At 38.0% G+C, this 26074-nt stretch overlaps 1 protein-coding gene across 2 annotated transcripts in view; it reads left to right on the top strand.

The window, feature by feature from the left end:
* vwf (von Willebrand factor) overlaps positions 1–26074 on the top strand; it is a 43377-nt gene that overhangs the window by 4512 nt on the left and 12791 nt on the right. The window contains exons 4-33 of one of the 2 annotated variants that reach the window (XM_017717137.2): positions 1243–1345; positions 2373–2581; positions 3551–3672; positions 5675–5891; positions 6045–6167; positions 8512–8623; positions 8771–8817; positions 9077–9213; positions 10579–10717; positions 10840–10940; positions 11623–11818; positions 12750–12965; positions 13857–14097; positions 14464–14558; positions 14813–14967; positions 16800–16903; positions 17004–17142; positions 17863–17997; positions 18234–18380; positions 19254–19394; positions 19614–19712; positions 19799–19955; positions 21014–21169; positions 21754–21889; positions 21974–23430; positions 23567–23674; positions 23790–23933; positions 24693–24836; positions 24922–25086; positions 25195–25241. In XM_017717137.2, coding sequence (XP_017572626.2) covers positions 1243–1345; positions 2373–2581; positions 3551–3672; positions 5675–5891; positions 6045–6167; positions 8512–8623; positions 8771–8817; positions 9077–9213; positions 10579–10717; positions 10840–10940; positions 11623–11818; positions 12750–12965; positions 13857–14097; positions 14464–14558; positions 14813–14967; positions 16800–16903; positions 17004–17142; positions 17863–17997; positions 18234–18380; positions 19254–19394; positions 19614–19712; positions 19799–19955; positions 21014–21169; positions 21754–21889; positions 21974–23430; positions 23567–23674; positions 23790–23933; positions 24693–24836; positions 24922–25086; positions 25195–25241 — 5492 coding nt within the window. Of the gene's footprint in view, positions 1–1242; positions 1346–2372; positions 2584–3550; positions 3673–5674; positions 5892–6044; positions 6168–8511; positions 8624–8770; positions 8818–9076; positions 9214–10578; positions 10718–10839; positions 10941–11622; positions 11819–12749; positions 12966–13856; positions 14098–14463; positions 14559–14812; positions 14968–16799; positions 16904–17003; positions 17143–17862; positions 17998–18233; positions 18381–19253; positions 19395–19613; positions 19713–19798; positions 19956–21013; positions 21170–21753; positions 21890–21973; positions 23431–23566; positions 23675–23789; positions 23934–24692; positions 24837–24921; positions 25087–25194; positions 25242–26074 lie in introns of both variants that reach the window. The other variant, XM_017717212.2, reaches the window with a different exon arrangement.

The raw sequence follows: 26074 nt of genomic DNA, 5'->3' as shown, positions 1-26074 counted from the left end.
AGGAATTTAGGGATTTCATCACCTACAGTGCATAATATCAAAAGATTCAGAGAATCTAGAGAAATCTCTGCAAGTAAGCAGCAAGGCAGAAAACCAACACTGAATGCCCGTGACCTTCGATCCCTCAGGCGGCACTGCATTAAAAACCAACATCATTCTGTAATGGATATTACCACATGGGCTCAGGAACACTTCAGAAAACCACTGTCAGTGAACACAGTTCGTCGCTCCATCTACAAGTGCAAGTTAAAACTTTGCCATGCAAAGCGAAAGCCATATATCAACAACACCCAGAAACGCCGCCAGCTTCTCTGGGCCCGAGCTCATCTGAGATGGACTGACGCAAAGTGGAAAAGTGTCCTGTGGTCTGACGAGTCCACATTTCAAATTGTTTTTGGAAATCATGGACGTTGTGTCCTCCGGGCCAAAGACGAAAAGTACTGTCCAGATTGTTATCAGTGCAAAGTTTAAAAGCCAGCATCTCTGATGGTATGGGGGTGTGTTAGTGCCCATGGCATGGGTAACTTGCACATCTGTGAAGGCACCATTAATGCTAAAAGGTAAATACAGGTTTTGAAGCAACATATGCTGCCATCCAAGCAACTTTTTTTTCAGGGACGTCCCTGCTTATTTCAGGAAGACAATGCCAAGCCACATTCTGCACGTGTTACAACAGCGTGACTTCGTAGTAAAACAGTGCGGGTACTAGACTGGCCTGCCTCCAGTCTAGACCTGTCTCCCACTGAAAATGTGTGGCGCATTATGAAGTGCAAAATACGACAACGGAGACCCCGGACTGTTGAGCAACTGTAGTTGTACATCAAGTAAGAATGGGAAAGAATTCCACCTACAAAGCTTCAACAATTGGTGTCCTCAACACTTAAACACTTATTGAGTGTTGTTAAAAGGAAAGGTGATGTAACACAGTGGTAAACACGCCCCTGTCCCAACTTCTTTGGAATGTATTGCAGGCAACAAATTCAAAATGAGTGAATATTTGCAAAAAACAATAAAGTTTCTCCTTTTGAACATTAAATATCTTGTCTTTGTAGTGTATTCAATTGAATATAGGTTGAAAAGGATTTGCAAATCATCATATTCTGTTTTTATTTATGTTTTACACAACACCCCAACTTCATTGGAATTGGGGTTGTAGATTACAGTTCCTAGTAAACATGATTACAGTTTTATTTTGATCTTGAGAAAATTAAAGGCAGATGTTTTGTTCTGCTGTGTGTAAAGGGGATTTTTCTCAGGGCAAGAGGACAGGAGTGACTGTTTTCCTTGGAGAGGCCTTCGAGTTGCATCTATCTGTGGATGGAATCCTGTCACAGGGAGGAGAAAGGTAAACACAGATGAATGCATTAAAGCAGCTGCTAATATAAGATGTAATACATTGCAAAATGCCTTAGACCAGTCAAGAAAACAGCTCATTTGTCCACAACCAAAACCAACTTGTTTACATATATCTGCCAATCTACAGCAGTTTAGCTAATTTAAGCTTTATACTACATTTACATTACATTAATAAGTATTTCTTAAGACCTGCTTTTTGAATGAGGTGCAATAATCAGAACAGAGATCATTTACATATGTCATTGTTAGGCACAGTAACAAGAAGAGCCTGTTTAATTCTAATGGATAAAGAGTGGTTGGAAAAACATCCTGTAAAAGTGAATTATGATGGTGCATAAAACCACACAAACATTAAATAAACAATAAGAACAATTAAGAATATGGACCCTTTAAGGAAATAGTACAGAGAGTTTCAACCTTATCTCTATCTGCTGCGTCCATAGTGTACAAATAATCATCATGGACAGTTATTTGATTTCCAGGTACTTATTAACAGAACCAAAAGCCTGTTGACTCAAAGCATACTAATAATAGATGTCATTGGGCAGGTATGGAAGTATCTGCCCCTTGGCTTGTATTATAAGTATCTACCCCCTTTCTATTATAAGTATATTTTTGGTCAATGGGTTTTCTGTTCTGTTAGTAAGTATCTGTTAATGTAAAAGTAAATATGTCTGAAGTACACTGTAGCATTCCTTTAATGACGTATTGACTAACCAAACCAGGCATTGGATAGTAGCTACAATACTGAACTGCCATAAGGAGAAATTTGGGCATGGTTAAGCTTACGTAGTGACAGACATTAAATCACAATTTATTGTGTTAATGTTTTTTGGTTTTTTTTGCATTTGTTCTAACGCTAGTGTTTTTCTGTAATTAAATATATCTACCTTGCTTTAAATATAATTTTCTTAAACAGCCTAAGACTTTTGCATAGTACTGTATGTGTAAGTGTAAAAGTGCTTATGAACAATCTGTATGTATTGACATACGAATTCTACATGTGTGTGTAATAGGCTCCCTCTGCCATACGCTTCAAGCTCTGTGTTTGCGGGTTTTGAATTGGGCAGCGTGCATTTGTGGAGCGAGGAATTTGGTTTCTCCATCCGCATTGACCCTGCACACAACATTCAGGTCACCCTCACCAAACACCATAGCAACCACACCTGTGGTCTCTGTGGCAACTACAACTCTGTCCCTGGTGATGACTACACTGCACAAGAAGGTGAAAATGGTTTGGGGAAATGGGTGGAGCCACTTCCCCAAAGCAGACAAAACAGCAGGAAATAACTGTGTACTTTATCAGCACTGTGTGTGTGTGTGTGTGTGTGTGTGTTTGAGTTTGAGACTGAGCTTTTTGTCAGTTACTCTTGTAATTCACCACTTTTCAAAGCTCAGTTTATCATCTCAGTTTAAATTTGCGCTATCAGACAAATCACCATGTGTTATAATACAAAGAACTGCTGTGTGTGTGGATGGATGTGAAGTGTTTATAGCATGTTACAGTAATGACGATAGATAGATAGATAGATAGATAGATAGATAGATAGATAGATAGATAGATAGATAGATAGATAGATAGATAGATATATAGATAGATATAGATATGTAATTATTTTATGGATATGTTTGTCATATGCACTGAAAAATCTTAGTGTCCTGCCTTTTCCAAGTAATGTTGGAAAGTAATGATTTTTATTGCTAGTTTTCAATTAAGTGAGAAAAACATACAATAGTATTTGTTAATATAAAAGCAACTGCATAATAGTTTTCACATATTTTGGAACACTTCAGCATCATCTTCATCAGAGTGTCTTCCTTTGTAAAAGCAGCAAGTTTTAAATAATGATATGACAGTTTTTCTAAACTATGCAAAAAAGCACATACTGAAATTCTTCTGGCCCAAAGGCAATTGGTAGAGCTAGTGAAAGCTGATGTCAATGCAATATGATGATAAAATAAGAATATGTTCTTAATGACTCGGATGGTTAAATTAAAACTCAAATCAAAACACATGAGTTATGGTATTGTTCCCCAGCTAGTACTTTTGCCTTTGGTTTTCCAGTTTTAGGTAAATGGCAAGATCTAAACAGCTTTCTGTTTAATGTTATTTCAAATAAACAAGATTAATGTGCTTGCATATTATAAACTTTTGATGGGCAGAGTATAACTGTTTGCATATGTATATGTTTAGGTTTTTTAACAGAGGATTCATATGACTTTGCCAATTCCTGGGCCATGAATGGTGCATCAGAAGCATGCAAGCGTGTTACTCCACCTTCTCAGACCTGTAACAGCACAGGAGCTTCAGCCAAGGTCAGTCAATAGTTGTCACCTGACAATCAACACATATTATCATAAGAAATATATATGTCATCTAGAGGACTAGATGACTAACACAAACTGCTGTGTGCTGTACATCTACATGGAAAGCTAATAGATTGGACAGTTAGTGGAAACAGCAGCACTGCTGTGTCTGATCCAGTCATACCAGCACGACACACAACATCTAACATCTTGCATCTAAAAGAATGATAGAGGACATGCAGAGCCATATACACTCACGATCCACTTTATTAGGTACACCTTGTTAGTATAAGGTTGGACCCCCTTTTGCCTTCAGAACTGACTTAATTCTTTGTGGCATACTTTCAACAAGGTGTTGGAAACATTCCTCAGAGATTTTGGTCCATATTGACATGATAGCATCATGCAATTGCTGCAGATTTTCTGGCTGCACATCTATGATGCGAATCTCCCATTCCACCACATCTCAAAGGTGCTCTATTGGATTGAGATCTGGTGACTGTGGAGGCCACTGGAGTACTTTGAACTCATTGTCATGTTCAAGAAACCAGTTTGAGATGATATGAGCTTTGTGACATGGTGCATTATCCTGCTGGAAGTAGCCATCAGAAGATGGCTACACTGTGGTCATAAAGGGATGGATATGGTCAGCAACAATACTCAGGTAGGCTGCGGCATTTAAACAATGCTCAATTGGTAGTAAGGGGCCCAAAGTGTGCCAAGAAAGTATCCCCCACACCATTACACCACCACCACCAGCCTGAACCGTTGATACAACGCAGGGTGGATCCATGCGTTCATGTTGTTTACACCAAATTCTGACCCTACCATGTGAATGTCGCAGCAGAAATCATGACTCATCAGACCAGGCAACATTTTTCCAATCTTTCATCATGCAATTTCAGTGAGCCCGTGCGAATTATACTCTCAGTTTCCTGTTCTTAGCTGACAGGAGTGGCACCCGGTATGGTCTTCTGCTGCTTTAGCCCATAAGTTCAAGGTTTGACGTGTTGTGCGTTCAGAGATGATATTCTGCATTCCTTGGTTGTAAGAAGTGGTTATTTGAGTTACTGTTGCCTTTCTATCATCTCAAACCAGTCTGCCCATTCTCCTCTGACCTCTCACATCAATAAGGTGTTTTCATCCACGCAACTACCCCTCACTGGATATTTCCTCTTTTTTGGACCATTCTCTGTAAATCCTGTAGACAGTTGTGCATGAAAATCCCAGTACATCAGCCGTTTCCAAAACACTCAGACCACATGCCACGTTCAATGTCACTTACATCACCTTTCTTTCCCATAGTGATGCTTGGTTTGCAATTCAGCAAGTTTTCTTGACCACCTCTACATGCCTAAATGCATTGATTTGCAGCCATGTGATTGGCTGATTAGCTATTTGTGTTAACAAGCAATTGAACACCTAATGTACCTAATAAAGTGGCCGGTGAGTGTATATAATAACACTAACCCATTTAGTTAAAGTAATAGCTATATTAGAATTTTAAAATCTATTGTAAAAGAGGCTTCAACCCTGAATTGATTTCATATGGTTTTTCATGCGTGCAGCTGTTAACACCCTAGTTGCAGAATCTCATCACATGACCAAAAACAATTACCACAAGCAACACCTATATGCTCTGTTTTTCATAGGTATCTCTGATACATATGTACAGTTTTGTAAGTGAAATCAGTTAACTCATCTTCTACAAGAAACTTAAATCTCTCTGCAAATTTTAGTGCACAGTTTTGTTTATTTGCTAAGATTGACATATTAATTACATGTATATGTGTTAACATATTAACACATTAATATGCAATATGTATTGTAACCTTTTTGCTAATTAAATTAAGTTCAACAAATAAACGGTAGTTGTGCACTAAAATGGGCAGAAGTGTGAACTTATTTTCACTTAGAAAATCAACAAATCATCACCTGTCCTGTGTTACCAAACATTTGTATGTAGATATTTGAATATCTTTTTTTACTTTTTGCGTGTTTGTGTGTGTAGAACTTGATCTCGCGGTGTGAGGCGCTGCGTACCTCTACAGTGTTCCTGCGCTGTGGTCACCTGGTGGATGCAGATGCGTTTGTGTCAGTGTGTGAGTCAGATGTGTGTCACTGTGAAGATGGTGAGGACTGTGTGTGTCAGGCTCTTTTGGAGTATGCACGCACTTGTGCCAGCCATGGACTGGTCCTGTCTGAGTGGCACACACAGAGCCAGTGCAGTGAGTAACATTTATGCATATTCACAAAACAGACAAATGTACAATACATGGACAATCATAGACAGACACATACAACATGTGGAATGTAAAAACATACACTGGGGGTTTGTGTGTCTGTTTAATATTAGGGTTTGTGTGTATATGTGTTTGCAGCCCCAAAGTGTCCAGTAGGCATGCAGTACAGTGAATGCTCTCAGGCATGCTCCACTTCCTGTCAGAGTCTCAATATCCATGAAGTGTGCAGGGATGAGTGTGTGGATGGCTGCAGCTGTGCAGGTGAGAGACCATTTAGAGCATCTGCCATTGTGTTGTCGGGTGTTCATGGTGTCATCAAACGCATAGAATAGTATCATAGCGCAGAATTATTTTAAAATGATTTTTTATGCTCTCTCTTTATTTACTTTTAAGAAGTGGAATTGTGATTGCTTAAAGTTCATTTATAGTGAGTTTATATCAGAAGATTTCAACTGTAACTGAATGCTTCACAGTTCATCATCAGCCAAAGATAATTTGCATATATTTATACAGAATTTATAACAATAGTGTTAATAACCAACCAACACAGACTCCCAAATAACTAACCAACACAGACTCCTGAAGTTGTGTGCTGTTCTGTAGTCAGTGTTATGCCCATTTTAGGAACTCTTTTAACTTTAACTTTAACATTAATAACTTTTTCTGTGGAAGTTGTTAATGGGGCAAAGAATCCCCAGAATCATACACCATGGTTAACCATGGTTAATGGTTCCAAACCAGATATGTTTCGTCCTACATACATTTGTCCCTAGAACTTCCCTGGATCCTCTGAATTATAAGGTTGTTTAGCTGTAAAAATACAAATAAGCTAACTTTTCTGAAATTACATTGCACATAAACACACCTTCTGATGTAAATTCTGTATGCAGCATTGTTAAATTGAGTGTAGCAATATTCATATTTCAACTCCTTAATGATCTCTCAAATTAAGAGGATCCAGTTACATTTGGATGAAAAAGGTGTGTACAGAAAACCATACTGGTTTGGAACATTGTTTATTACAGGACATAAGGCCATATAGGCCGTTTTGAAAGATACTTTTCACTTTCCCTACAGAAAAATCAGCATATATGGAATTTATGTCTTTTAAACACAATAAAATCACCATAAACTAATATTTCAATTCGTAAAAAAACTATAATGTAAAGCCTATTGTAAATAACTTGTTTGCTAGAAGACTAGAGCTAGATGCTGTTTCTCTGGTATGAGCCAGCTTGTCTCTGCCACACAGCTCTAAAACACTGCTATATCAATGATCAGGTTCTGTGTCAGAGTTAGGATCTGAATTTGGTGCATATTTAAATTTGAAATTAGATTGAGAATTTTACTTTTGATAAAAATGAGTATATGCTGTTGTATATTTTTGTCCTTTTCTTTCTTCAGTTTTAGTTATTTTCTTGTTCTAGTCCTTATTTTAAATTGCAGTGTGCCCCGATGGCTGATCACATGCCTAGATATCTAGCTTAATTAGGTGTTTCCCATCTTACAGTAGATGGGCTCTTGTCTCTAGGAAGGGCACAAACAGCTGCTTGTATGGATTTTCAACAGAATGTATATTGGCCTCAGTATCGGCACAAACAGTAAACTTAACAACAGAATGTATGTTGTCCTGACATAATCCTTAACAGATGAACCAATATCTGTAGGGCAAAGTCCTTGCTTACAAACCTGTTAATCAGACTGTGTTGGCAGGCAGACAGCATGCTTTGAATAAAGACATCTTTCCTGCAAACCCTGCTATCTTGAATATAGAAGGCAAATGATTGAACACAACAGGGACATATTTGCATAATACATGCTGGGTGTTGTAGTGAGAGAGCGTTCATGAACAAAAGCATGAAAACAATATAAAATTGTGAATTCTATCAGGGGATCTATATTACAGAATACCACATAACACAACAAATAACATATTAAACATTCGTTTTAGCCCACAGTGCTCCTTTAATATTGTGGTGGCTTGTACGAAGCCCCGATGGTGGCATCCTGTATAATGTGTGGTTTTTTTTTTTTATTTGCATATTGCTTGTGAGCTTTCGTGGTGGGCTATTATGTGTAAAGCTGTCTGTTTTCCAGTAACTGGATGTGTTTAGCACCTACATTATTCACTAACTGGTTGTATGTGTCACACTGGAACTAACAAATGGATTTTGTTGAAACTAGCAATGTTTTTCCTAGTTGTACTTTTTTTTCAATGTTTTTCCAATGTTTCCAATGTACTTGAAATATAAGTCATTTTGTCTCAATCTTTAATTGGCTGTAAAAGCTCAAGTCAAATTTATTTCTATAGCACATTTAATAGACAACAAGTGTCGGCCAAAGTGCTGCACAATAATGTCAGTTAAATTAAACACTAACTGATCAAAACTACACAATACATTGATCAAGGAAAAGAAAAAATGACATAACGAGATAAAAACAATAAAACAAAAAAGAAAATAAAAATAGTTGAGTAAAAATAGTTGTGTATAGATTTTCAATAAGAAAACTGAATTTCAGTCTTTTCTCCATGACTTTGAATTTATAAATTTTTTTGCATATCTAGTGAAAATGTTTCTCTGGGCAATGTCTATGTGTGTGACAGTGGGTAAGGTGCTGGATGGAGGTCATTGTGTTGACATATCACAGTGTTCGTGCCAACATACGGGCAAACGCTACCCTCCTGGCTCCACTGTTTCACAGGACTGCAACACATGGTAGGACCAAACACACCCACATGCTATATAGTGCATCCTGTCAACAGACAGTGTACATGAACAGTAGAACATGTTCACAAAAATACATGTATACATGCTACAATCTACATGAACACACACCACTGCGTTGTGTCTTGTTTTTTCCAGTGTGTGTCGCCATGGATCTTGGGAATGCACCAATGAGGAATGCCCAGGTAAGGATTTACACATTTCCTCTTCATAATCTGTCGACCAAAAAAATGTTCCCTTTAGATTGTAAGTAATTCTAACATTGCCACTGTGGTTTATCCACAGTACCATGTTTATGGTGATACAATTAGATTTTCCATATAAACCAATACTAACTGAATTAGATAAACTTGTAAATGAAAAGTCCTAGAGGCAATACACAAATATACAGAGGCAATACACAAACACACAGGCCTATTTCCCTTACTCTGTGTCTCTCTGCAGGAGAGTGTGTGGTAACAGGACAGTCTCACTTTAAAACCTTTGATAATAAGTTCTTCACCTTCAGTGGCTTCTGCCAATATCTTCTGGCTAAAGACTGTCAAACCAACCTGTTCTCTGCTATCATAGACACTGTGCAGGTATGTCTGAAACATTTCACATACAGAGTCATATCTGTATCTTTCCAGATGTTATGTGTACTGCTTGGGCACCCCTGATCCAGTGATATTTTGTTTATTTTTTAATGAAGTAGTAAGTAAAAGAAGTAAATGCAACCACGGCAGCATTAACTTAAAAAATTAGCAACGGTGGCGTGTACAAACATTTGGATATCGAACTGAGTCAGTACTTACTCACATCCCCTGGCACCTATCACAGCATGGAAACACTTTTTCTAGCCAGCTAGGAGTCTTTCTATTCCTATTTTAGAAATTTTTAGCCCACTCTTCCAGAGTACTTCTATATTTAATATTCTTGGGCTGCCTTGCACAGCACAGCATGTATAACATCTATGCACATTTTTTCAATGAGTCAGGGGACTGTGATGACCATTCCAAAAGGTTCAGCTTGTGTTCATTGAAGTAGTTTGTGGTGGATTATTATGATGGATTTTTTTTGGATCATGGTTCCATGACCAGCATCTGGTCGGCTTCAGTTTCTTGACTGACTGATATTTAATGGAATACATTCTTCCATCTACCCATGCAGTGTTTCCTGTGACACTAACTGCCACACATCTCTAAGCATAATAGATCCACCCTCATACTTAAGATTTGGCAATGTGTTCTTTTCATCAAGTACTGCTCCTTTTTTCTCTAAATATACCTTTGTGTATAAAGAGTTCCATTTTTTATTTCTTTAGTCCACAGCACTTGGCTTATCTAGATTTAGTTTTACATACTTCAAATGTAGACTTTTGTGATTAGGTTGCAGTTAAAGTTTCCTTGTTCTTTGCCATCGTGTGGGCCTTTTGCTTTGCCTTTCTGGCCAGCACATCTGTTTGAGTTTTCATGGTCTTTCAGATCTTGCCTTGACTTTTTACTGTTGCTCTTAACTGCCGTTTCTTAGTAACAGTTTGGAGAGTGACCAGTGTGACCTGGAAGCATTGTGATACCTTTTTATACCTGTCCCCTGTGCTGTAGGCATGAATTACCTCCATTTTGACGTCCTCAGCCAGTTACGTAGAAGGGCCTATGGTTGCTGAGTGTTAGTACAAGGTTTGAAGAGTCAGACAGTTTATCACGCTCTGAAATTCTCATCAATCATCAATTCTTCACGTGCCTAACCAGTGCTAATGAGTCACGTAAGGCCTAACAAGGCCAAACAATTCTATGAAAAGAATTTTGCACACTCCAAAATCAAATTTAAAGTTTGTGTTATTAAAATTAAAGTTGTGTTTACTTCTTTTCATTTAAAAATCAATAAAGCTATTTTACCATGGGTGCCCAAACTTGCAACTGCAATAATTCTCTGTGCCTGTGTTTATTTTTTTGTATTTATGCTAGTGTGCAGATGACCAAGATGCTGTTTGTACACGTTCAGTCACACTGAAGTTCCACAATCTGGCCAATCAGACGATTAGGCTGAAACATGGTGGTTTGGTTTCTGTGAATGGAATGGATGTTCAAACCCCATTAATCAACGGTCTGTCAGTGTGGTATCAAAGAAGATAGAATTATTCGTCATCATGTTCAAAGCCAACAGTTAAGCATGTTTGTGTTTCCATGTGTGTGTGTGTGTGTGTGTGTGTGTGTGTGTGTGTGTAGGACTGCTGCGGGTCCAGAGCACTGTGTTGTCATCTGTTAGGTTGAACTATGGAGATGATCTTCAGATAGACTGGGATGGCCGTGGACGTGTTGTGCTCAGGGTAAGTCCAAACTGATAACTTCTAAAGCACATTAAGTCTACCGTTATGTAATGGCTTTCAAAAACATATTGGGGAAAAATTCACTCCTACAATGTACTGCAATAGCTAGATAATGCTGAAACTGGTAATCTTGAAAATCTAAGTTTTCTTTGGGTCTTGTTTGGCCATGAATGGATTTTGGTTTGGGTTTTAGGCCAAAACATTATCTTAAAACAACTGTGAAAGAATGTCGTAGCCATTAGGCAACATATTCAGAACCATTTCATGTAGAAACTTTCTGGGAGTGAGTTTTTAAAGTAATTAAAAATCAGATGTCTGGTTCCTGTCACCACCTTAGTCAACAATTCTGACTCTGTAGTTGCTCTAAAATAGAGTAATATGAAAACACTCTGAATGACTGTTTACTTCTCTACCATTTAAACATGCAGAATTTTTGAAAAATCATTGGAATTTCCCTTTGACATTAGTGCGCAATATTTTACATGACTCATTAATTATTTGTACAGTGCTCTGTATGGTGGTCCTGAATTTTCTGATTAGGGGACCATTTCCAAAACAGTATTAGTGTGGGTTTGTGTACATGTGTATGTGTGTCACAGTCCTCACAGACAAATTATTATCATCTTCAGTGATACCTACTCTTATTGTGTGTGTACTTGTGTCTGTGTGTGCATATATATAGCTCAGTCCAGTTTATGCAGGGAAAACCTGTGGTCTATGTGGCAACTATAATGGTAACCAAGGAGACGACTTCCTGACGGCGGGAGGGCTGGTGGAGACGCGGGTGGAAGGGTTTGGAAATGCATGGAAGATGAATGCAGAGTGTGATAACATCCAGAAACAACCTTCAGATCCTTGCAGCTTAAATCCAAAAAGAGGTACACATTCATACACACACACACGCAAATAGACACAAATGCTCATTCAGTTCAAATGTCTCAACAGCAGTGCAGTTATGATGGAGACGCTAGAGAAATACCATATGGTGAAATGCATTAAGTATGTGAGTATGTGAAATACATGATGTAGTGTCTGTGCTAAGTATATAATCACATTACCTCTTTCAGCACTAGATGGCAGCAGATCTACGACCATGCTTATTTTTAGATGGTGTGAGGTGTCTGGACCTTAATTTTTGCCTTGTATTTAGCTAATCATGGGGAACATTATTAGCTAACATTTGGCTTGTTATCATGGTTCCATACATATTTACAGTACAGTGCAGAAGGAACCTGAAAAATGTATGTTAAAAATCCCATTTATTTGGGCAGTGAGCATTTTTAGCTCTAAAAATGCAAACATTAGAATAAAAACAAATAAGATTATTACAAAAACTATTCACTTTCATGTATGTCACTGTTTTCATAAAACCATTTCCAAACCTGTCCTTGAGAATGGCCAATATTTTTATAGTAATCATGCAATGATTGGTTTGACCCATTGTTAGTGGATTTGCACAAACCTAGGGGCATCAAGGAGAAATTAGAAACCAAACCTATTTCCTTCTAACTAGTTTAAAAGATATCAACTACATTCTTTACTGCACTAATTTCCTTAGGACTAGATGCAGACTTTCGCACAGTACTGTATATATAATTGTTTTCAAGTTTATTTTTTTTTGACAGAGAAATAAAATTTTCTGTCTTTTTTTTATATTAAGGTTATAATTGGTTTAGGTGTAGCACAGCAGCATTTAAATACAGTAATACAGAAGTCAGTGGAAATGGATGGATGAATGAAAGGTCAAATTTTTTTAAAAGAAAGTCAAATATTCCAAAAAGACAGAAATACAAACTTATGTGTGTGCAGTGCGCTTCGCAGAGGAGGCATGTGCGGTGCTGTTGTCGGTGAAGTTTGAACCGTGTCATCATGAGGTGAACCCAGCTCCATACCTGAAGAACTGCCGCTACGATGTGTGCTCCTGCACAGACGGACAGGAGTGTCTGTGTGCAGCTGTGAGCAGCTACGCAGCTGCATGCTCTGCCAGAGGAGTGCTCATCAACTGGAGGGGACAGGGATACTGTGGTAACGCACACACACACACACACACACACACACACATACACACACACAAACACACAGTAAGGACCACTTAGCAGATCCATACTTATTACAAACCTTACTTATTAGTTTAATAGTAGGGACTAAATAAACGTTAAGATTAATAACTGAAGAATATGCCTGTAGTTAAAGTGAAGTTCCACTGATTTTTCAAAATTCAAATAGATGTGAAAAAAGTCATTCATAGTGGTTTGATGTGAAATGCACTGTTTCAAAGAAACTTATTGAATCACAGTGGTGAAAAGCTACTGGACAGACATTCATTGCATAAAATGGCTCTGAATATGTTGCCTGATATCCTAGACATAGTTTTACATAGTTTTATGAGAATATTTTGGCCTAAAAGGTGTTTTTTTAATACATACATGGTGGGGAGGTACATGAAGGGTGTCATATGGGAAAAAACCGTATCCAAAAAATACTTTCTTTTTTTCAGATTTACCACTGTTATACCATTCACAACATTACATATAAAAGCTTGTGTAGATTCTCTGGTGGTTTTGCGTAGTTAATAATATGGCTATATTTGTCCTGTAGACATTACGACCACTGGTTCCTATCAGCACCACTCTAAAGACAAACTAAATCATTAAGTTTCTGTACAATACATTTCACTGTATACACAATGTATACACAATACAATCATTTCACTGATCACTCTGAATGTCTTTGTTTACACCTAAAAACAAAGTATGCCGAATTTTTGAAAAATTGGAGTATCCTTTTAGAACTTTCCTCATTTTCCACCATTTTCTTTCTTCAACAAAGCCTCATGGGAAGTATGTATAATTTTAAAAATTAACATGTTAATTAATATACATATGTGCTTTTTCTCCATTAACCTTTTTTCTCCAGAACTGACCTGTCCAGGTGACCAGGTGTATGACATGTGTGGGAGAGTGTGTAATCAGACATGTCGATCTCTGTCACTGCCGGACAGTGAGTGCCGCAACATTTGTGAGGAGGGCTGTTTCTGTCCTTGGGGGCTGTATCTTAGTGACACAGGAGAGTGTGTGCCACCAGACCAGTGCTCCTGCCACTACAATGGAGAAATCTACCAGCCCAATGATATGTTCGCTGACCACCACTCCATCTGGTGAGTCTCACACATACACACACACCACACTCAGTCATGTTGTTTTAGTTTTTTGTTCATGCTGGAGTGTAGTTTCTATTTGTGCATATATATTGTATAATACAGTATTGCGTATGTTTATATTGTGTTGATATTTTTAGTTACATTTTTGGGAGGTTGTGACTATCAAGATTCCAAAAAAGACATCCTTAGAAGCTATTAAGAAATTAAAGAGAATTAATTAATATAATAAATATCATTAATTGAGTTATTGTGGCAGCCTTTTTTTGTATTATATTTTGTATATTTTTGTGAGCTCTCACCAGAGCAAATTCCTCCTATGTGAACACAGTGCTTATAAACCAATCTGGTTTATTCTGATTGTAGTTACTGTGAGAATGGCTCCATGCGGTGCAGTTCCAGTGAACTTCCAGCATCTGTGCTTTCGGATCTTTTCTTTGATGAACCTCCACTTTCCCGAGGTAATTACACCTGTGTGTCCTGAAATTCAGAACCAACTTTCTTCTTAGTATTCAAATGCAACATTATGTGTAGTGAAAACAAGAACTGATACCCATCACATTTCATTAATCATAAGAACTTTTTAGAACCTTTAAATACAATCCTGACAGAACTGCATCAGTGGTTGCACCATGATCTCTTTTTCACATGGATTTGCCATTGCCAGAAATGCTGACTTTTCCCCCTATTTATGTGTTTGTGTGTACTAATGCAGAACGTCGCTCTGTTTCCTGTCCGGCTCCACTGCAGCAGTTAAAATGCGAGAGTGTGAGAGATGTGGGCATAGAATGTGCTAGAACATGCCAGAACATAGACCTGGAGTGTGTGAGCCAGGGCTGCATCTCTGGCTGTGTGTGCCCTCCTGGGACGGTATGTGTGAATACCACAGCTCATGTATTATAACTTGTAGCAAAAGAAATCAAAATGCGTTTCTGATATAGGGTTGTTCTTTTGATTCTTACATAGAGGACGCTTAGCCTTACAATGTAAAACATAGTTGGCCAGTTAAAAAAAACTAAAAACATTACTTTGTTTAATAACATGCCATTGAACTAGTTTAATCAGTGCAAATAAATACTTTGCTTGAAAGAATGGATCATTCAAATTAGGTTGAATTAAATTAGTTCATTGTTATCATGTGAAGTAACTTTTGAAGTTGAAGTGACAAACCATTTTTTAGAATGCATATTCTTGAAATACACTGTTTTGGTTTCCCAGACCCACTTTAAACCTAAGCCTGGATTAAATGGCATTTAAATGCTGAAACACCTTTAGCATTGTAATTTAGTCCAAGATAAGGCTTAATCCCTGTCTATGAAAGTGGTCTCTAAAAATCCAAAAGTTTGTAGACACCCCTTCAATTAAATTCTTTTAATGTTCACCCATTGCCAAAAGTATTGCTAATAGAATCAGGAGCTCTGGAACAGCAAGACATGCACACAAGGTCACCATATTTAATGCCAAGCAATCTTTAGAGCAGTGAGTCTATTGGGGTTTAAAGCAACCTCCAAGTACTAGACTGTGGAGCAGTGGATCAGTGTTCTCTAGAGTGATGAAACTCCATCTGTTATTTTTGGACTAAGATGGAATGGCACCAACACCATGACCTCACTGATGCTTTCGTGGCTGAATACACACAGTAATATTCCAACATCTAGTGTAAAGCCTTCCCAGAAGATTTGAGGCTGTTACAACAAAAGGGGGACAAACATCCTATTAATACCCTTGATTTCAGAGGGAATCAAAAAATTTTAGGACATGCAGTGCACCAGCCTCTTATACAGACATCCAGTATTTCTGGCTATAAATGCATTTTACTTGTATTTATATTTGGAAGCCTTGGTAATGTACTATAATCATTATTAATAGACTAATCACTAGGGATATTTGAATCTATGGATTTACAAAAATGAGAGCAAAAGATCATGCAAAATGTTGTTTGGTATACTCAATACCATACCTTGAAAGTCATCAAATTTGGAGGAAAATATTTTTTTCTTTTATATTTTTTCTATATAAATATTGTTTTATTATATATTTCAATTTGTGTGCCTAAACAAAGAATTCAAATGTGTGTAAATGGATCATTCTACTGTACTGGTTCAAATTCAGAGTTGAAAACCCATTCCAGAGTTTTACTTATTTACTGACTGTACCTTAATTATTTTTATTTTATTAAAATAAATTATTTGTCACTATTAAAACAATCATTACATGACTGTAACTTTACCAAATGTTTCAATGTTTCAACATTTTGTATTTAAAAATTAAAATTGCCCCAAATATAAACCTTTCAATGTTACTTTAATTGGAAAAAAAATAACGAAAAAACAACATTTAAAAACACACAAAAAAGTAAGTATTACTTTTACAAGTTGGAATTTAGGGGTTAGGGTTTGGGGCTGACACTTCCTTGTAGAAAGTACCCTAAAAATGATGATTTTGTATATATTTAAGCATATTACTATATCACATATTGCCTTGGGTTAAAATAGCTCATAACATAATCCTTGTGAATATCTAAGGTTTGAATACTTAATAGCTTTTTTAAATGTGGGATCGCAGTTTAAGCTAATTCAGTAGAGTGGTCCATCTTTTCCTCTGTACATTTTATTGATATATGATTATAAGCAGACTTTCATTGTATGGATGGATTTAAATGATTTAAGTTGGATTTTAACACATTTTCTGACCATCTGCAGGTTCGACACAGAAGAGAATGCATTCCTCCAGACCAGTGTCCCTGTTTCCATAACAACCATGCTTACGCGCCTGGACAGAGCATTAACATGGACTGCAACACTTGGTAATCACAGCTGTCCCACAAGCTGTCATTAAGTACTGTGCTACTATGAGAGAGTTATGTGTCATTTTTTCCCTGTGTGATGTTTTCTGTTTTCTGACAGTGTGTGTGGTGGCCGGCAGTGGAAGTGTACTCAGCGAGTGTGTGATGGTGTGTGTCGTACAGTGGGTGACTCGCACTACATTAGCTTTGACGGACTGAAGTTTACATTCCCAGGACCATGTCAGTACATCTTGGCTCAGGTAAGTGGCCTACTGCACCTTTCTTTCTCTCTCATTATTCATAAATAGATAAATAAAAACAGTTTAAAATTATGCATCTTGGCAGTTAGTTAGTCTGTAAAAACACCATATAACGGAGCAAATACAAATAAACATCAATACAGTTAAAAGTAACATGATTTTGGTTAGATGAATATGGTTAGAAGAGTACAGGTTTGGTTCCTAATTGCATGAATTTGATAAATTCCATCAGCAGCACCCCTGATTTAAATTAATAAAGGATTGATTAGCTGGAACAATTTTAGATGGTAATTGTAAATACTGGACCTTTTTAGATGATTTGTTCAATATTTAAAGTATTTGGGGAACAACAAGAAAATAGGAAATGCTAAATAATTTATTATAATAATATATTAAGTTGCCAGAAATATATGTCTTGAATAGTTTTTTTAAATATGAGGCGTTTTTGAAATTACTTTTATTATAACTTCATCTCAAAGCCATACAGGTTTCTCAGTCATTTAAGAATCATATACAGTTCTGAACATCAGGACACACCTAACATTTCAAATAATTTTTTACAGCTTCCTACAAATTATTTCAAATTTGTGAAGTTTGTGAAATATGTTTTTTATTTCATTGTTTGCATTAATGTGATAATTTTTACATTGATTGTAGACTTACAATCAGTACAAGTATACAAGTACACAAGTACAGAAGTACAAGTATTTCTCTCTGTAGGATTACTGTAACGGCTTGGATGGCACGTTTCGAGTTCTGGTGGAGAACTCAGCCTGTGGAACCATAGGTCATCGCTGCAGTAAAAGCATCCATGTGTTTTATATGGGAGGACTGATAACCATGGAGCAAGGAGAGGTCTTGTACACACACACACACACACACACACACACACACACACACACACACACAGAGTTTATACCCACAGATGCTCTGGCTTACTTTCTGACTGTTCTGTGTTTCTTCTCTTTTATTGTTTTTTCCTTGCTCTTTCTGCATCCTCCCCTATGAACCTACAACTTTCTGAGCTACACACACACCTGCATGCTCTGAACAGCAGGATAGCCTTTCATCATAGCATTCTGTATCTGCAGGTGAGGATGAAGAAGCCGGTGATGAAGGAAACAGATGTGGAGATTGTACGCTCTGGATTCTACTATATCATTCTGCTCGGAAAACACATCTCTTTAACCTGGGACACTGGAACTCACATCATACTGCAGATCAATGGCCAGTACAGGGTAATGCACTGTCTGTTTTATACACTGTCAGAATACTGGGTCACACAGATGTCCTATATGGATTACATATACGATAACGCTCATATCAAAACCTTTCATACGAATGGACTAATAGACATTTTGTCACATTAAGGTGTATTAAAATGAAGATTTAAAATTAAGATCTCCTGTAAAATGACCAATTCAGAGATGTGAGAAATGACAGAGATTATAAATGTATCTTTTATAACAATTGTCTAGACCCCTAGGCCCTACCCTAAACGTAACACTAACCCTGTTTTGGCCTTTCAGCTTAAAAAAAAAAAAAAACATAAAATCACTTTAGAATATCAGTAGCATTTTGTCGGTCCTTTGTTTTTCTAAATAATCCAGAACATTTTTGTTCTGAAGATATATAAAAGTGCACATGCACACACTTCATTATTACTCTCTCTGTCTATACTCAAAGGGACAATAAAATGGAACACTGAATTTTCCTTACTTTAGAGTTTACTGCAATATGTGCATACATGAAAACTTAACTGCAAAATAAACAACAAACATCCAGTTTTGAATTCACTGTTTCTGTGATGTCATGAAAACGTGCATTTGCATATATGCACCCAGCAGCAACACAGTCAATTAGTACTGGGATATTTCCATTAAACGCACAGTAACAATAGACAGTTCAAAGGGAGAAAGAGGGGTTTGAAAGTGGTCATGTAAAAAAATAAACTGTTATCACTGTTTTTGGTGTATAAAATCACATAAACACAATAAGTGGACCAATAAAATAAAAAATAAAAGGCAATGTGTAAAATTCACAAAATGGGCCTTTTAAGAACAAAGAAACATTGGTTATGTTTAACTCTGTGTATGTCTGTGTGTTTTTAGGGCAAAGTGTGTGGTCTATGTGGTAACTTTGATGGCAGTCAGAATAATGACCTAATGAGCAGTAATAATCAGATGGAGGTGGATCCTATAGACTTTGGAAACTCCTGGAAGGTCAAACCCAGCTGTGCTGCTGCTGTTCAGGTGACTACTGCACAGACAGCATGCCGAACAGAGTCTGTGTAATAATGCATAACAAGGCATTAAATTAGATAGCACCTTCTACAAGCATGTTTACAACATAAGCATTAATTATACATATATACATGTATTTATTCATGTGCTCGTGTGGTTCTATGAACAGTTTTGTGTAACTGTTACACATGTAATGCAATGTCTGTGTCTGTGTGTTTACGTGTTCAGGTGCCATCTCAGTGCAGTGCTGATATGGCGAAGCTAGTCACAGTGGAGCAGTCATGTAGAGTGCTGAGCAGTGCCCTCTTCAGGGAGTGTAACAATGTGGTTAGTAGCACTTACATCAATCAGTCATTTTCACACTCCCTTTAATTGCAATGCCATTGTAAATCATTGCTGTCTGTTTTCATCAGGTGGACCCTGAGCCATACTGGGAAATCTGCACTCATGATACATGTTCATGTGCCTCTGTGGGTGACTGCGTGTGTTTCTGTGATGCCATTGCTGCCTATGCTCATGAATGTGCCCAGAGGGGAGTGGTGGTAGACTGGAGGTCCAACGACTTATGTCGTAAGTCCACCAGCCCACAGTTGTTATATAGAGAAAATCCTTCAAACTAGACAGTATTCGTTTAAGCTTTCCATGTCTTTTACGTGAATTATAACAGTACAGCATTACAAAAAGCTTATAGAGTGACAAACAAACAGAGTAGTACTAGTGCAAACTAGCATCTGAAAATGTGCTTTATGTAAATTCTTGCAGGGTCAGATGTGATCTCTTAACAAGAATGTTTGGGAACACCCATGCCATGAGACACTTGGGACTAAATATAGAAGGGAACATAGACTTGTGGAGGCAGAGCTCAAAGAAGGGGGCAATGCTGCACTTGTCAACATTGTGTGTCAGACAACAAACCTGTTGTTTTTCCATAGGTGTAACATTGGTTAGCATAGCTGAAATGTCCCACCCGTGAACTCCAATTCAGCATGTAAATGTATGTTGCATGTTCTGGTAACATATTACATGCGATTAAAATGAATATCACGTCTTGAAAAAGAAAAACAGAGCAAATGTGATGTGCAAACTGGTGTTTCTGAAAGAATATATGTTAGCTAATGATAGCATTATATTGTTGGTGCTTTTGTTAGTACTGCAGATTTTACATGGCTACATTATTTTATGGGCTAGATTAATTTAGTGGCTGGTTTTAGAGATGTACCTGTGTTACTGTTTGGTTTCGGCACATTCCTTAACCAACACTTTAAGTTGTCCACAGATGTGAATTCTTGTTATGATTCTTGTTATGAGACCATGTCTAGCCCTGTGAAACTATAGTTTAATATGTCAACATTTCCATTTTTTTTGTTTATAACAGCATTCAGATTTATGAGTTTGTTTTTTGAAATAATAGTGTCCCAATCTAATGTTCTAGCCTCAAGCAAATATGTTAGCCCCAAGCTAACACTTTAGCCACAACTTCCTACTCCGGTTGTCACAATACAACAATGTGATATGATACAATAAAATATGCTGCATGCAATTTGTTACAATACAATATGTAATGTCACATTGCTATAATTAGTATTACATGTATTTTGATGTTCATTGTGTGCATGTTTGTGTTTCAGCACTGAGCTGTGAAGATTTGAACAAAAATGCAGGAGTGGAGTGTATGTGGAAATTTAATGCCTGTGGTAGTGCTTGTCCTATAACATGCCAGCACCCAGAGCCCTTAAACTGCCCAAATACCTGCCTAGAGGGCTGTCATGCTTCCTGCCCTCCAGGTAACTCACAGCACACACATCGAATACTGTATACCTCCACTGTCCATCAAATGTTTGGGACAACTGGGCTTAATTTCAAAGGTTTTGTAAATACCATGCCTCTAACAATAATATATATTTACAACAATCATTTTCATGTTCATCAAAGTCTCTTTCTCAGCATGAGCCTATTTGCCTAAATAATAATTTGACAGCTTTTTGCTTTTCAAATTGTTAAAAGCATATTTCAGAAATGTGGCTTAAAAACCTAAAAGGTTTGAATATGGAGAAGTGCTGACATCACAACAAGGGAATACAATATGTGAGGATTGTCATTATTCCCAAGCTAGTACTGCTACATGTGATAGTATTTTCCAGCACAAAAAAATGATGTCTTTATTATGTTTTAGATGTGTCCTAAGTTTTTGCAAACTGACAAAGAAAGCTAATTTAAATTAATTTGGAAAGCATTTTAAGAGCTTAGTGTGCTCTAAGTGTGGCTTAGTGTGCAGTATAAGATCTGTATTTATACAGTATTATACCTGCATACATTCCTGTCACATACCTACACTACATGTACTGTATTTTTCCTCTCTGTTTTTCAGGTGAGGTCTTAGATGAGGTTTTGAGACGCTGCGTGGAACCATCTGAATGTCAGGTGTGCATGCATAATGGAGAACGAATTTCTCATGGGAAGCAGATCATTCTGCATCATGACGACCCCCATCTCTGTCAGATATGGTATGTCCCGCTGTTTGTGTTCATTCATTTTAACATGTTGTACACCTGTAATCAATGCTTGAACTTTGTAAATTTGTGTTTCAGCCACTGTGAGGAAAACACTTTGACTTGTGGTCCATGCCCTCCCTTTGGCCCCACTACCACATTAAGCCCAATTACCATGTCTACCACACTTACACCCCTCCCGTTCTCCACGCCAGTACCTGAGAACGCCTGCGACAGGGCAATGGACCTGGCTTTTCTGGTGGATGGCTCCTCCTCTCTGAGTGAGGAAGACTTTGGATTGGTCAAGCTGTTCATCCTGGGGGTGGTGGAGCGCTTTCGGATGGGTTCAGCCCATACAAGGGCTACTGTCCTCCTTTTCCACTCTGGGGTAAAGAGCTATGACATGCAAGTGCAGAAATGGATCTTCAGAAAGATGGTGCGAGACATGCATTACAGTGGTGGTGACGTGGCCTTCATGGACGAAGCCTTCAAGTACCTGTCCGTGTACATTTATGACAAGAACAAGCGAGATCACGCTGGTCGTGTTGCCATCATGCTGACTGCTAGTGCCAACCCGCGGCCTATGCGCACCACTCAGCGCCTGCTAAGAAAGAAAGACATCACTGTCCTCACCATTGCCCTTGGGCCTGATGTGAACATGGCACAAGTCAATGAGATCACCAAGGCCACACCTAGTAGCCGGGCATATGTGCTTAGCAGTGTTGGGGAGCTGGAGGATCGAGCTTTTGAAATTACAGATTACCTCTGCACCTTGGGGCTGGACCCAGAGCCACCCAAGAAAACCACTACTCAAAAGTCCACCACTACTACCACCACTGTAAGCACTACAACCACTACACCCAGAACAGAGGTCATCAAACCAAATTTTGCCACTCTTCCTCCGACAGCTGCTATTATGACTGCGTTTCCCAGCATCCCCAGCCCTGGAACAACCCTTGCTCCTCAGACAACAATACGAGACATCACCTTCCTACTAGAGGGATCAGACAATGTAGGAGAGGAAGGATTTAACAGTACTCGGGATGCACTAGTCGACGTTCTGGCATCACTCAGCCAGGAAGAGGTGGAACACTTCCGGATTACAGTGATACAGTACTCCCTCACTGTTTCCATTGAGATAAGCAGGATGGAACTGAGGCGCAGGGAGCTGATTCTGCGCAGAATGCGACAAATCCGCTGGGGGGGTGGGGCCAAGGTGAACACGGGCAATGCCATTCGCTCCGTCTATGAGTCCGTCACCACAGAAAGGCCCAGTCACTCTCCAGACCAGATGGTGTTCCTCATAACTCAGAGTCCACCAACTGATGTGATCCAACGCCCACCGAGCTCCACCCACACAAAGGTGTTCCCTATTGGGATTGGTCCCAATGTGCAGGAGATGGACCTAGAAATGCTGAGCTTTCCAAACGCTCCCATCATGCTGAAGAATCCTGAACAGCTGAACACACTGGGCCCCCTGCTGGTTAATATCAGCAGGACACTTAAAAGGCCGCTTATACCAACACTACCACCCAGAGCTACACTACCCCCTTCAGGTCAGACCAAATAATACAACAGCATCTCAGCGCTGATTTCATTCCACTTCATACTTTTCATTTTTCTCCTGTTCTTCAATCCTGCAGTACTTTAGATGAGTGTGTGTTTATGTGTTTGTTTCTCTTTGTGTTGCAGTGCCCTGCTCCAAGCCTATGGATGTGCTGTTTTTACTGAGAGACACTGGTGATCAGTTTGAGGACATGAAAACTTTTGTGAGATCATTTATAAAGAACGCTGACATTGGTACATCAGAATGTTGGAATGTATTCTGACTTGAATGCATGTACAAAAATGTGTTATTCTATAGTTTTGTATTGTGTGTGTTGTGTATTCAGGTGTTTCTCTTAATGTGTATCAGGTCATAATGGTACTCAGGTAGCAGTGGTTGTTTATGGTGAGAAGCCAGTGGAAGCTGTATCTTGGAGAGATGAACAAAGTGCCAAAAATCTTCTACAGCAGCTAGACAGACTACACAGCAAGACAGACAATGCACCACGACTGGGTAAGTGCCCCCCAAAAACTGGATACAGCACTTATGTGCACTGGGTACTAGAGATACACTTAATTATTTATGGTCTAGCATATCAAGACTTATTATTTGGTGCGTCATGTTTAAAATGCAACTCTTACATTTAGGCAACATATTTGGTAAAGCGACATGCAATGCTGATGCAACAGTGACAGAAAATATTTGTGCAATTGTACTTTATCATTATACTTAAGTATTATACTTAAGAAGATTTCTAATTTACTGCATTATTATTGAGATTGAGTTCATGTGCTTTTGAATTTATTGAAACAGCTTATAAATTTAGAATTTATATAATATTTATAGCAGTGAAACTATCTGCACACCACCATAAAACATTTGTTATTTGTAAAAACATTTACTTTTTTACTTTTATATACTGATGTATATTTAACTGCTGATATTTTTCTCTTCAAGCATATAATTAACTTCATATTTCCAGATTTTTAATTGAGAAAGATTTTGACAATGTATGCATTTTTTCACTTAAGACAGTTTCTTTTTTATTTTTTCAACCCCTGGTAGCTAACATGCAATAGAAGTTTATGCAATTGTAATTAAAATTGTACAACCTGTACAATCATCATACACTTCAAATGTTCCGTTGTTAAATAATCTAAAGTATACTTGGTTTCTACTTTCTGACACTGTATAACAAACTTTTATTATTTCCATTTATTGTGAAATGTGTGTGCGAGAATATGTATGATCACTTTATGTTGTTTTTTTAAGGTGCTGCATTGCAGTTTGCTGTTCAGACTTCGATTTCCTCTACAAGTGGGGGTAGGATGGGTGTGGCTAAGGTTGTGGTAATGCTGGTGATTGACAGGTCAACTGACTCAGTACAGGAGCCTGCAAATGAAGCTCTTACTGCTGGTGGGTGACATCATTATGAGACTTGGGTTATCCTTTTTAATATAGCGGTAACTTCATTGTTGAGCTTTATGTTTTTGTTATCCAGGTGTTTCAGTGTTCCCCATCGGAGTGGGTGAGCATTACGATCGCACTGAACTGGGCATGCTCACAGGCCCACACGGCCAGGACAACGTTATTCAGCTAAGGAGCACAGATGACCTGCTCGCCATGGTTACCTTGGACCGTTCATTCACCGACAAACTCTGCAGGGGTGAGATAAAAACACACACAAAACACACATCCTGTGCAAGAAATACAAATGATAATGAATAATCATGATGGTGATGAAGATGATGATGATGATGGTGATGTCCCTCAGCGGGTCCTCCTGGGGTGTGTGTGGATGATGATGGAAAAGAGAGGAAGGTGAGCTGCATTTAAGCCCAGCTCTCAAAATAATCTAATTTCATTGCTTACCATCAGTAACAAAAACCACAAATACTTAACAAAGTCTACCAGTACATCTCACTTTTAACACCTTAAAACTCCTCATGTCCATCACTCCTTCTTAACATTGAGTTGTACACTTTGACTTTTCTGGAGACTCATTTCTCATATGTTGGGTGATTTGACCGTTTTACATTATCATGGCAATTTGTTCACCGCTTTGTGTCAGAAACCACATTTTTTAAAAATTTCCAGTCAAAATGGCCTTTAAGGACAATTTATGCATAAAATGTATGCAGAAAATTACACAGAGGCCTCCACAACTAAATATAATATGAATTATTTTGGTATTTAGTGTGTGTACTTTAGAACTTTTGTTATTTTTGGGAAACTTGCTTTTTTTTACAACGAAATCCACTGAGATATTTTTCCCTACATCAGTGTTCATCCTTTAGTTGGTGGACTCTGGGGTGGCCAGTGCATTGCTCTGACAATACCAGCTGCTTCTTTATTGGATTTGTAAATTTCCTTCCTTTTTGTCTAAGTCCTTTTCTCAGTAATAGTTTTTTGATAGCAACACATTCTTTCAGACCCATAGCCCTGAGTTGTCTTCTCATAGTAGAGGGATGGACAGAAACAACTGTGGATTTTCTCAGTTCTCAAGAGTTTGGTGGTCTACCAGGTTATGCTAAATGAAATCACATTTTCCCTAACTTTTAATAATTTAAAATTAAAATTCCTCTTTTTTGTGTATTGTCCTTTGGCTTTAACCTTCCTTGTGTGAGTGGAATGTTTCATATCTAATCTCCTCA

The sequence above is a fragment of the Pygocentrus nattereri genome, chromosome 7 (genome assembly GCF_015220715.1).
Source record: "Pygocentrus nattereri isolate fPygNat1 chromosome 7, fPygNat1.pri, whole genome shotgun sequence".
Classification (NCBI taxonomy): Eukaryota; Metazoa; Chordata; class Actinopteri; order Characiformes; family Serrasalmidae; genus Pygocentrus; species Pygocentrus nattereri.
The sequence above is the reverse complement of the archived record's forward strand: the minus strand, read 5'-3'. Positions and strand labels throughout refer to the sequence as shown.